Genomic DNA, 12,407 nt, shown 5'->3' on the forward strand with positions numbered 1-12,407 from the left:
CCTGATAATTGGACACCTCAAAGGGCATTAACCCTTACTTAACGGATATAAGACGATGGGAAAACTAAAACTTTAAATACGGTTCATGGAGGCAGTGAGAAACAGAGACAGATGGATAAGAGGCTGGAACTGATCATTTAGTAACTAAGGAGTCAAGGAGATTTCCGCTGAATAAAGGAAAAAATGTTTCTATGATTTGATTTACTCCAGTGATATTAAACTACAAAGAGAGTATCAAAAACAGAAGTTTAAATCTAATTTAAACTTAACACAGCCAATCTCACTTATCTATTTTCTTAACAAATAATTTAATGCATTTTAAAGCTTTATTTTACACTTATAGACACCTACACCATTGTTTCCCATACATTCATTTATTTGTGGTGGACCGCCACAAACAGATTTTGCAGCTACCTGTTGCCCTCGCTCTGTGAATGTAGCGTATCATTAAAATGACTATATCGCGAATATCCGAGTATAAATTATGTGGAAGTTTTGAGCCACCAGCGTGCATTTCTCGCTGGAGTTTCGCTTCTCCCGTTGTCCCTGAATGCATCTCTCACAGCAGAGAGCTATCTTTTTCTCCTCTGCCCATCCAGAAAACTCCTCTGCACATGCAGCCGGGTTTTTTTTATATCAGAGGCAAGAGGAGCAAGGGAGAAGAAGGTAAACAGAGCAGTGTGGCGAGTTAGCAGAGAGTTAGATGCCTTTTAAGATGGACAACGAGAAACAGCGCTGGATCTGCAGCGTTGAACAGTCGTTCAACTTTGAAAAGGAAGAGGTCCAACTCACGCGGTATTTGTTAAAATACGCCGCATGATGACTCCGAGATAACGGACGCAGTAACAGAACATGCCACTAAAGACATAAGCCCAGTGCTGTTGAAAAGCCAGGATTTCAATATCTCATAAAGACACTTCACCGAGAATACAAGATTTGCCTGGGTGCAAACATTTTGCTGAAAACTCCCTGCCAGAGTCGTAGATGTCAGAGAGAAGACGGCCCAGCAGTGGACAAATATGATCCACTTCTCCACAACAATGGAGCCTTATCTCAGCCTAACAGTTCAAAACACTGACAAGAAGTAGTTAAAAAGTCTCAGACAAGCTTTCCCCCCATCATGACACAGGATAGTTTATTGAATAAGGTCTAAAGATGCTCTCATCTTATGAACTCGTCAGAAACTGGTCCAGCGTTGATCAGCACAGATAATGGACTAATATAATCACAGCTGTGCCTGAATGGAGGACTAGACTGCAGGGTTTTGGCCTCTGACTGCATGCAGGATTGATGAGTTTTGTGTAGGTTTGCATTACCCTTAATAAGTAAGGCAATAAGTAAGGAGTAAGTAAGTAACGTAATAAAATACCCTGACTGATATTGTAATAACATTTAACAATATCAGTCAGGGTATTTTATTACATTATTGGTGAAGTTATTACATTATTGGGTTTTATTACATTTTCGAATGAGTTAAGTGCAAATGTTATTACATTTTCAGGTGTTATTACATTTTCAGGAAATTATTACATTATCGGGTGCTACAAGCCTTGTAAATAATGACATGCCAATGATTTAGCCCACGAGTGGACAAAGAAGACAGACGAACTCAGTCATACAGAGTACAATGATGAGTTTGGGACTTAAGGTTGGCTATAAACCTCAGTGCCCCATGGTACACACTATCTAAAGATTTATGGCACTGAGAAGATGCATGCATGTACAGAACATCACCGTAATCAATCAGAGGCAGAAAAGTGGCTGCAACAGAAAAACAAGATTTATTTCCAAAATAAAAACCCAGTCTCAGCTTTAACTTCTTTACAAGTTGATCAATACGAAGCTTAAAAGACAGTTTATAAATCAGCCTGTACACTTACAGTAACTCTGGTCTGTAGAACATTTACACCAAACGAGGGAACAATGCTCAAAACCACTGGACTGTCTTTAACCTGGTACAGTGACCTCTCCACTGTTTCTCCTACCACTGTATTACCCCACCCCCCCACCAGCATTTGTAGATAGATATAGCATATATGGTGCTATATGTATATATAAATATATATGACGAGCCCTATCCAGATCAGTCAAATGTGGCATGCTGGTTCTTGGAGCAGACATCTACTGACCACTGTAGCAGGGCCCATGCTTACAGGTGCAGCACCTGGGGGTAGCAGAAGCTCAAAACAAGAGTCAATAGCAAAAGCAGAATAAACTGTTTAGCATTGGCAGAGAAGATTTGGCACATTTTTCCTGGGCATGTTCCTTACAAATGTGGCTCCATTTAAAAGGGAAATAAACAGGCTTACCAACGGTATAAGATTTACTGCCAGGAAGCATTGTTACAACAAAGAAAAATCTAAAGTTTATATTCAGCATGGCTGTTTATGGCTTTAAAATGGCAACCTGTTCACAAAATCTGATCTGATCCTTAATTCACCTGGCCTGGGATCGGGTGACAGAGTCCAGAGAGGAGATGAGTGACAGAAAGGACGGTAGAGATGAGAGATACCCCTTTCCCACTGGCCGAAAAACCTGTTTAAACACACTAACAATTGGCTCCTGTTGGCAGTGGGAAAGGCTCGAATCAGCAGACTGATCACGTTGACTGACCCTGCAATGGACATGGGTTTTTAATGGCTCACCTCTGATCGGTTCCAGTAGGAACATCACACCCGGGTGAACACGGGATGACTTTGGCAAAATGCGCCTACGTTCATACAAGAAATAAGTTTATATTACTTGCCTGTTGGGATCTCATGTTTATTGTTGTTTTTGTTGCACAGAAACTTTATTCTGTCTGCTGTGCATTTAAGCCTGATTAGCTAGAGGAGGCAGGAGTTTAAAGGCAGAAGATTTGCTGCATGGCAGCGCAGTTTAACGGCGCATATAAACACAAAAATGCCCATGTCATAATGAACATATCCGCTGTGAATTTTTTTCCCCAAGAACAGATTTAGCTTGTTCAACCTGTTAAAATCTCATGTATTATCTCATAAAGCGTCCTGTCCATGCAAAGCTGGAAAGAGAGATCCTTTTCAAATGATATAATCTATTAACCTTTCATTTATTTTTTTAATTGCATTATTTGCCTCTTGGAAATGATCACATCGATCCTCGTTGCATTAAAGCCTGATGCGCTACTGCTGGAGGAGACAGGAAAGGCAGAGGTTTCGCAGCACTGCAGCACAGTTTAACGGCACATATAAACACAAAAATGCATGGCAGCACCTGCGTCCAAATGGACCTGAAGCACTTTGTGGCACTTACTGATGTTGTGTCTTCTCGTCTCGATCTTGCTTGTGTTGTTCTTGCTCTCGAATGTACATCGCTTTGGATAAAAGCATCTGCTAAATGACATTGTAACATTGAAACAAAAATGCTTTTCTGGCTCACTCTTGTCATAATGGAAATATCTGCTGAAAGCTATTATTTTTTTGTAAACAAGTCAAGCTTCTACAGCCTTGGATTTCTCATGGTTTATCACATGAAGCATATCGCTTCCTGCTTACAAACACAGCTGGAGAATGGGAGACTTTTCTAAAAGGTTGTTTCTATTTCCCTTTATCACATGTCTGTTCCTTTGAAATGACTATATTCTTTTTTTAGTTTTCACCCTTAAATCTCAGTCTGAAAAGTGCAGTCTTCTCCAACAGCTGTAAAGCCGGATGACAGCTGATGGAGGAGAGAGGAGTTTGGCAGGCTGAAGTTTTCTTTTCAAAAAATTAAAAAGATTGATGTTTACCTAATATATCCAAGAAGCAGATAGATGTGAAAAACTAAAATGGAAACATTGTTTAGAAAAGTTCTCCTTAACTTTATTTGGCTGTGCTCATAAGTAGGAAGCGCTGCGCTTTATTGGATAATCCATGAAAAATTCAAGGCTGTAGGAGCTGAATATGTCAGTAGAACATTAATTATTCTCAGCAGATATCTTTCTTAAAGAAAGACTGAGCTAGAAAAGCATTTTAGTGTCTATATGTCGCGTGAAATTTCATTGCAGTGCTGCAATGGGCGTATATAGCCTTTCAAAATGAGATTTATATTTCCCTTTTCACATTTCTCTGCTTGCTGTGTTCTTAAACCTGCTCTCTACGACTTAACCGGCTGAATTGCTGGCGACTCCATCAGACAGCTTCATTCGAGCTGCAACCCTCAGTCCAGACTGTTGTCACTCATTCTAGAATCATCTTGCGTTGCAAATCTTTGGTCTGAACTGTGATTTAACTGTGTTTCGATGCGCTAATGATAATGTTTCCAACGTGATGACATCAACTTGACGCACCACAGGAAAAAAGAAACAGCCACGCAGCTTGTCTGCTGGCAGTCAGAGCCGGGTCTGCTGGCAGTGGGAGAGAAGTCACCGATTGTTAGCAGGTTTACCCATGTTTAAAAATCCCACTTTTATACGCTAATTGTAGTGGGAAAGAGATAGAAAAAGAGAGAGAGGGAGAGAGAGAGAGAGAGAGAGAGAGAAGGAAGAGGATCCTGCAGAGATTTATTCCAGACTGCAGCACTTTCATACTGCTCAAAGAGCTACAAACCCTCACCTACTGAGTGAAAACTTAACTTTTAGCACGTCTGAACCCCAGCAGTTGTTCTTATGCATGTCAGTTCTCTCTAATTCCCCTGACATCCCTGCACTTTTCATGAACTGGGCTGTTTCTGTGCATTATTTGATGCCTTTTAGCGCTGCTCCCAAACCAAACATGCTGACCTCTCATGTCATAGGACAGCCTGTGTCCAGGTTAGGATTAAATGTTAATTTATAAAGAATCTGTTTTAACATTGTGAGAGGAATTTTTACCGTTTGACATGACCTGGAGTTAAATATGCTACAGGATTTAAAAACGATGTCACACATAAAGTAACAGATCAAGACCGTAATTGCACGTCTTGACATAAAATTAAATCGTATGTAAATAGATGTACTTGATTTTAATTTGGCATCACATATTTACTATCATATGGGACTAAATCAGCCAGGAGATTGAACTGAGAGACTCACCAGAGGCAAGATATAATGTCTGCGTCTGTGGCTGACAGACAGTTACACAGGGAAAGTATTTGCTATCCTGAGAGCAGCTTAAATCCACCACAGGGATAGAAGTTTGATTTCACAATGCAAAAACCTCTAATATTCATTATGACCAGAGGAAGGAAACAGGAAAACTGAGGTGCAGACAGAACCGGACTCCATGAGAGAGCGAGGTGCAGCTGTGCACGGTGGTTACAGTCTTCATCTTAATAAACAAATAAACAAATTAAATCCCTCTCCTCCAGTCTTAAAAATCACGCAGTCTGTATCAGCCTCTCTTTGGACAGCGTGTTTGCAGAGCTGAGGTAAAGCAGCAGGCGAGCTGCTATGCGCTCTGCTATCGTTCTCATATTTAATAATATATCTATGTCTGCGTCTTTTCTTGATGTTCCTCCCTGCTCTGCAGAGTCCACCGTGCCGTATTTAATTCATTTATTGCATCTTATTATGATCTTTTGTGGCTATATTATACAAAGATCATGAAAATGGGTGAAAATTTGTACTTCAAACACCTCACTAATAATATTAGTGAGACAACTATTAATGTTACTCTGAGGCGATGACAAAGTGCTGGGGATGGGGGACCCTAAAATGGTTAGAACCGGCCCTGCTCTTATTTAATCACATCTGGACTTACCGAGCCTTCCTGCAGTTCCTCACAGCGGGAATCAGTCTCAGTCGTCCCTGGACTGATGTGCTGTAGTGGTTCAGATTTAACTCATCGAAAACCTCCTCTGACATCTGCAGCATGTAGGCCAGAGCAGAGCAGTGGATCTCAGAGAGTCTCTGCTGTGATCTTTTCTTTGACTTCAGGAGGTTTTGGATGTCCTGATGTACTGAAAGATCATTCATCTCCATCAGACAGTGGAAGATGTTGATGCTTCTGTCAGGAGAGATATCATTATCATCACCATCATCGTCATCATAATTATCATCACTGTTCATCTTCTTCAGGTTGTTGATGATTCGTTGGATCGTTGCTGGACTGTTGTCTATCTGACCCAGCAGACCTCCTAAGAGTCTGTGGTTTGACTCCAGACACAGTCCATGAAGGAAACGGACAAACAGGTCCAGGTGGCCATTTTTACTCCTCAGAGATTTTTCCATGGCTCTATGCAGGAAGTCTTCCAAAGTGTCATCAAATTCAGAGCTCTGGTCATCATAATCATCATCAGAGCTCTGGTCATCATCATCATCACTGTATCCTGACTCCAGGAAATCCTCCCGTACTGTTGTGTTCCTGTTGGTGAAACAGTGGAGCACGTAGACTGCAGCCAGAAACTCCTGAATGCTCAGATGAACAAAGCAGTAAACTGTCTTCTGGAAGATCACACTCTCTCTTTTGAAGATCTCTGTACAAACTCCTGAGAACACTGAGGCCTCTGTGACATCCAAACCACAGCGCTCCAGGTCTTCTTCATAGAACATGATGTTTCCGTTCTCCAGATGTTCAAACGCCAGCCTCCCCAGCTTCAGAAGAACTTCTCTCTCAGCCTCCATCAGCTCCTGTGGACTGCTCTCGTGTCCCCCATCATACTTCTGCCTCTTCCTCTTGGTCTGAACCAACAGGAAGTGTGAGTACATGTCAGTCAGGGTCTTGGGCAGCTCTCCTCTCTGCTCCGTGCTCATCATGTTCTCCAGAACTGTAGCAGTGATCCAGCAGAAGACTGGGATCAGACACATGATGTGGAGGCTCCTGGATGTCTTGATGTAGGAGATGATTGTGCTGGACAGATCTTCATCACTGAACCTCCTCCTGAAGTACTCCTCCTTCTGGGCGTCAGTGAAGCCTCGGACTTCTGTCAGCCTGTCCACACATGAAGGAGGGATCTGATTGGCTGCTGCAGGTCGAGAAGTTATCCAGATGAGAGCTGAGGGAAGCAGATTCCCCTTGATGAGGTTTACTAACAGCACATTAACTGATGACTTCTGTGTGACATCAGAAACAACCTCACTGATGCTGAAATCCAACGACAGTCTGCTTTCATCCAGGCCGTCAAAGATGAACAAAAGTTTACAGACAGCCAGCGTCTCTGCTCTGACCTTCTGGAGTGTTGGATGGAAAACACGGAGCAGCTCCAGAAGACTGTAGCGCTCATCTCTGATCAAGTTCAGCTCTCTGAATGAAAGCAGAACCAGCAGACTGATGTCCTGGTTTTCCAAGCCCTCTGCCCAGTCCAGAGTGAACTTCTGCACCGTGAAGGTTTTCCCAACACCAGCGACACCGTTAGTCAGAACCACTCTGATGGGTTTCTGTTGGTCAGGGAGGGCTTTAAAGATCTCATGGTACTTGATTGGTGTTTCATGGATGATCATTTTCTTGGAAGCTGTCTCAAGCTGTCTGACCTCATGTTGGCTGTTGACCTCTATACTCTGTCCCTCTGTGATGTAGAGCTCAGTGTAGATCCTGTTGAGGAGAGTTCTACTTCCTGCTTCATCAGTTCCTTCAGTCACACGTTCACATCGCTCCCTCAGACTGATCCTGTGTCCATCTAGAACCTCCTGTAGACCTCTACCTGCTGAAAGACCACAACAATATCAGACAGGACTGACACCAGGAATCTGGTTTTAGAACATGATCAAATAGACTATTTTCATTGGTAAATATTACACAAACTGCACAACTCAAAAATAGCCCTGTAAGAAATCTGAGCTGATACAGTAGAATAAACTGAAAACAAGAACAGGCTTCAGCTAAAAATGTTCAAATGTCCTATTTTCATGAGAATATATCATCATTACATACCATCTAATGAAGTACATTCAAAAGTCTTGTTCTCAGACACAATCAGAATGTTTCCATGCATGGTTCAGCATATCTGGGACAGCCAATGACATCAAAACCCCAGCTACAAGGGGGGAAAGGCCCTTTCTCCTTCCTAAATCTACCTATGTTTATTCTGTCCTCCTGTCTTTGGAGTTTCCCAGGCAGTTAGGCTCTGAAACTGACACTTTGATGAAAGACAGCTTCTAAGGGAGATAAACGCCTTAAAATCGAAATCTTTCGATTGGTCATCCCAGATGGTGAACCCTCTCAAACTAAATCCTGCTTTCCTGAAAGCTGTAAAAACTCTGCACCATGTCTCATAAATCTAAGGACACTGTCTTCCTGCAGAGACCGTGGCTGACACTTACAAACCAGGCAAGAGTCGTAAAAGCCCTCTAAGGCTGCAAGAGTTGAAAGTATCAAAAAACTGTCCTAAACATTGTGTTTCCAACAGGAAATGCTCATATTTGTTTGAGTCTGCTTGCAAGGAACACAAAGATACTTTGATTATGGCTCAATGAGTTTTATTTCCTAAAATAGCGGGTTGGGAGTTTATTCAGAATCTCATTATGTAGAGGTCGAAAATCTTTCATGGAACCACAGTGACACCTACTGGTCATTTCGGTTATTACAGCTTATAAGAGATAGAGTTTGTAATTATAGATGAATTGTTCGGTTTTAACATTGTACATAATCATTTCACCATGTTGTATCATGTTTACTGTGTGATAGTTTATTGATATTACTCTAGAATCTTCTGAACCATTTATGTTGGAAATGTCCATTTATGCATTGTTTCATTAAGTTATTAACTTGGTGAAGGGTGGGTTGACTTAGGATACAGACCCTTCCTCCTTCCTTTTAAAGAGAAGCCATGTTAGAACACGAGCGAGTTCGGTCTGGACAGTTCAAGATGCTGTTCAAGCGACCCACTCGGCGCCGTTACAAAACCACTGGCCGACCTAGTACAATGACCGACCCAGAACTTGGTTCGGTTCGGCCATGAGTCCAGATCTGCGGCAGCCAGGGCGGTTCCCCAACTCCAGACGGGCCCTCTCCTCACCGTCCCTCTCTACTGATCCACTCTACTCTTCAATGGTGATGATGTCTCCAAAATCAAAAGAATCAGAACTTAATTCAGATTTTAGTTGTCTTTCCAAATTCACTCTCCAAATTCTACACCCTCAGTTAGGCTAATTTTTTTCTGTTAGGATTACCAAATAATCCACTTGTCACCAAACTATGTTATCATCCTTTCTCTCCTACCATATTTAGTAATGTTCTGTTTATTTATCCACATATACATATAACCCGTGATTTATATCTGTTGTTTTGTGATTTTATAATAAATCTTCAAAATACAGTCGTTGTACAGGAAATCATTCCCTATTAAGCAGAGAAATGGAGCCACTGTTATTAGGATTCATTGCTTTAGAAATGAGATTGATTTACAGTTAATGTTAATGTAATTAATTAAAAGTTTTGATTAATTAATCATTACAATATTTTATTGGTTATTAAATAACCAATACGTGTAAGTGGTGCCCTATTCTTATACGAGGTTTATCGATAGTATTAACTTATTATCAGACAATTCCCAACATATTTGCTACAAGCTTGATTAGGCTAGTTAACTGGATTGCTGTCCTTTTCCCAGTATAAAGCACTGGGGCAGAACAGATTCCAGTGAAGCATGCTGTTGTCTGCTACAGTAGGTGGTTATGTCTCCATTTCAGCCAGTGACTCTAGAACCTTCTCCCTGTTGCAGCCAGTGACTCTAGAACCTTCTCCCTGTTGCAGCCAGTGACTCTAGAACCTTCTCCCTGTTGCAGCCAGTGACTCTAGAACCTTCTTCCTGTTGCAGCCAGTGACTCTAGAACCTTCTTCCTGTTGCAGCCAGTGACTCTAGAACCTTCTTCCTGTTGCAGCCAGTGACTCTAGAACCTTCTCCCTGTTGACCTTCTAACAGGTCAGTTTGTGTGTGGCAGTGATAGTTGCTTGTGGTGATGATATTGTCTGTCTTAGCTCTTGGTCCTGGTCCTATAAAGTCGTCCTGGTCTATCAGCCACAGCCAGGTTTTTACAGATCAAAAAGGTATCAAAGTCTGGCTTATACACTGGATTTTATCCTTCATTTTCTCAGGAGTTTTAGTCAAAGTCAGACCGTAAATCCACTTTTCCTACCTGCATGTAAACTAATGACACCAGTCTTACCTGTTACACTTGTGGACTGACTGGATCTCTGCAGTCGTGCTCTTTCTCCACACTGGGGACAGGAGGATTCTCCTGATGAAGGACACTGGTCCCAGAATGAGCTGATACACTGTCTGCAGAACCAGTGTCCACAGCTGGTAGTAACTGGATCTCTCAGGACGTCCTGACACAGAGCACAGCTGGACAGCTGTTCCTCCATTGAAACAGGTCTCTTTCTTATTCTAGGGATTTAAAGGATAAAACAGATTAGAACATACAGCATGTTAAAAAGCTATGTAGAGCTAAATGTCACAGATACTGAGTTCTTTTCAAACAACAATCTGCTCCAAAATCTGACAGCACCTTCATCCTGCATACACAGAGACTGAAAAATAAAACTGGCATTTTTATTCATCTTGATGGAGGCAGATTTGGTTTTTCTGTTCATGTTTTAATTCTTGGTTCTCAAACAGATCAGAAACTCTGATGACAGATGCTTTGAGTTTATTCACGTACGAGGGACTGATTTATTTTGATCTTTTCCTGTTTTTTGTTTGTGATGAACTTTAAAATATTAGATTCTCATGAATTCAGACAGGAGCATAAAAATATTCTTACAGCTTAATCTTAACCCTTCATTGATTTTGCCATTCTAATATTATTCATGAACAATACTGCTGGTCTGTGATGGTGAGTTTATAAAGTTACAGTCACTATTCACTGTTCAGTGGAGCTGAAGTTTGTGTCCCCCTCCTGTCTGTGTTGGCTCACATGTTGTTGGTCTTGTGTTGTAGAGAGGAATGGGGAGCTGTCACTCATCAACTTTTAAATCATCTCTGTTCACACTCAGTTGAGTCTCCACATTACATTTAAATTTAGAAAAATGCTGAAGAGCCTCATATTAGTCTCTGACTGGAGCCTCTGGATCATTAAATACACTGAATTTCTGGTTTTATTACCAGGATAGAGATAAAAATGTGGGGACTGAGACAACTCTAGTTCTGAAGACACAAAGAGCTGAATCCTGACAGTTCAGAGGTCAAAGAGAAGTTCTCTTACTGTGGATCTGAGGGTCCTGGTCCTGGTCCACAAAAGACGAGTGGAGGAAAATCTTTAGACCAGTCACTCTTCACAGAGACACTGCTGGGAAAAGGGGGCACTGGTGTGGGTCCTGGTCCACTACTGAAGTCTGGAGGAGTATCTTTAGATACGTCACTCTTCACAGAGACACCACCGGGAAAAGGGGACGCTGGTCTTGGCCCTGGTCCATTACTGTAGTCTGGAGGACTATCTTTAGACCAGTCACTCTTCACAGAGACACTGCTGGGAAAAGGGGGCACTGGTCTGGGTCCTGGTCCACTACTGAGGTCTGGAGGACTATCTTTAGACACGTCACTCTTCACAGAGACACTGCTGGGAAAAGGGGGCACTGGTGTGGGTCCTGGTCCACTACTGAAGTCTGGAGGACTATCTTTAGACACGTCACTCTTCACAGAGACACCGCTGGGAAAAGGGGATGCTGGTCTTGGCCCTGGTTCATTACTGAAGTCTGGAGGACTATCTTTAGACACGTCACTCTTCACAGAGACACCGCTGGGAAAGGGGGACGCTGGTCTTGGCCCTGGTCCATTACTGAAGTCTGGAGGACTATCTTTAGACACGTCACTCTTCACAGAGACACTGCTGGGAAAAGGGGACGCTGGTCTGGGCCCTGGTCCATTACTGTAGTCTGGAGGACTATCTTTAGACCAGTCACTCTTCACAGAGACACTGCTGGGAAAAGGGGGCACTGGTGTGGGTCCTGGTCCACTACTGAAGTCTGGAGGACTATCTTTAGACACGTCACTCTTCACAGAGACACTGCTGGAAAAAGGGGACGCTGGTCTGGGCCCTGGTCCACTACTGAAGTCTGCATGACTATCTTTAGACACGTCACTCTTCACAGAGACACTGCTGGGAAAAGGGGATGTTGATCCTGGTCCTGGTCTATTACTGAAGTCTGGAGATTCATCTTTAGACCAGCCACTCTTCACAGAGACACCACTGGAAGGAGACTCTCCTCTGTCCTCTTGGTCTCCTTGGTCTCTCATCATCTTCAGTCCAGATTGTGCAGAGGACCATGTAGAACATGAAGGTAGAACAACCTGAGAACAAGGAAGACAAACAGGAGAGAAAGAAACAGGAAGAACGTGTTCATAAATTCAAGCCTCATGACCTAAAGAGAGAATTGATCTGACTTCACCTTCACTCCTGTCTGCCTGATCCCACACCTCACTGCAGTCTCTTCTGACCCTAATCTGATCTGGATCACTGCTGAGTATCTGACCCTGGTCTGGTTAGAGAACTGATCTCAGACTAGGATTAGGAGGTAACCAGTTTCTAAATCCATCAAAGCGCCCTTAAACGCTCT

General features: G+C 42.5%; 1 protein-coding gene across 2 annotated transcripts in view; it reads right to left on the bottom strand.

Moving 5' to 3' along the window:
- LOC121515729 (NACHT, LRR and PYD domains-containing protein 12-like) overlaps positions 1 to 12,136 on the bottom strand; it is a 34,305-nt gene extending 22,169 nt beyond the window's left edge. The window contains exons 1-3 of one of the 2 annotated variants that reach the window (XM_041796672.1): positions 11,057 to 12,136; positions 10,019 to 10,239; positions 5,676 to 7,554 (exon numbers count right to left, since the gene is read on the bottom strand). In XM_041796672.1, coding sequence (XP_041652606.1) covers positions 5,676 to 7,554; positions 10,019 to 10,239; positions 11,057 to 12,090 — 3,134 coding nt within the window. In that variant the 5' untranslated portion in view covers positions 12,091 to 12,136. Of the gene's footprint in view, positions 1 to 5,675; positions 7,558 to 10,018; positions 10,240 to 11,056 lie in introns of both variants that reach the window. The other variant, XM_041796671.1, reaches the window with a different exon arrangement.
- Positions 12,137 to 12,407: the final 271 nt, after the last annotated feature.

This window comes from Cheilinus undulatus, linkage group 9 (assembly GCF_018320785.1).
Source record: "Cheilinus undulatus linkage group 9, ASM1832078v1, whole genome shotgun sequence".
Taxonomy (NCBI): Eukaryota; Metazoa; Chordata; class Actinopteri; order Labriformes; family Labridae; genus Cheilinus; species Cheilinus undulatus.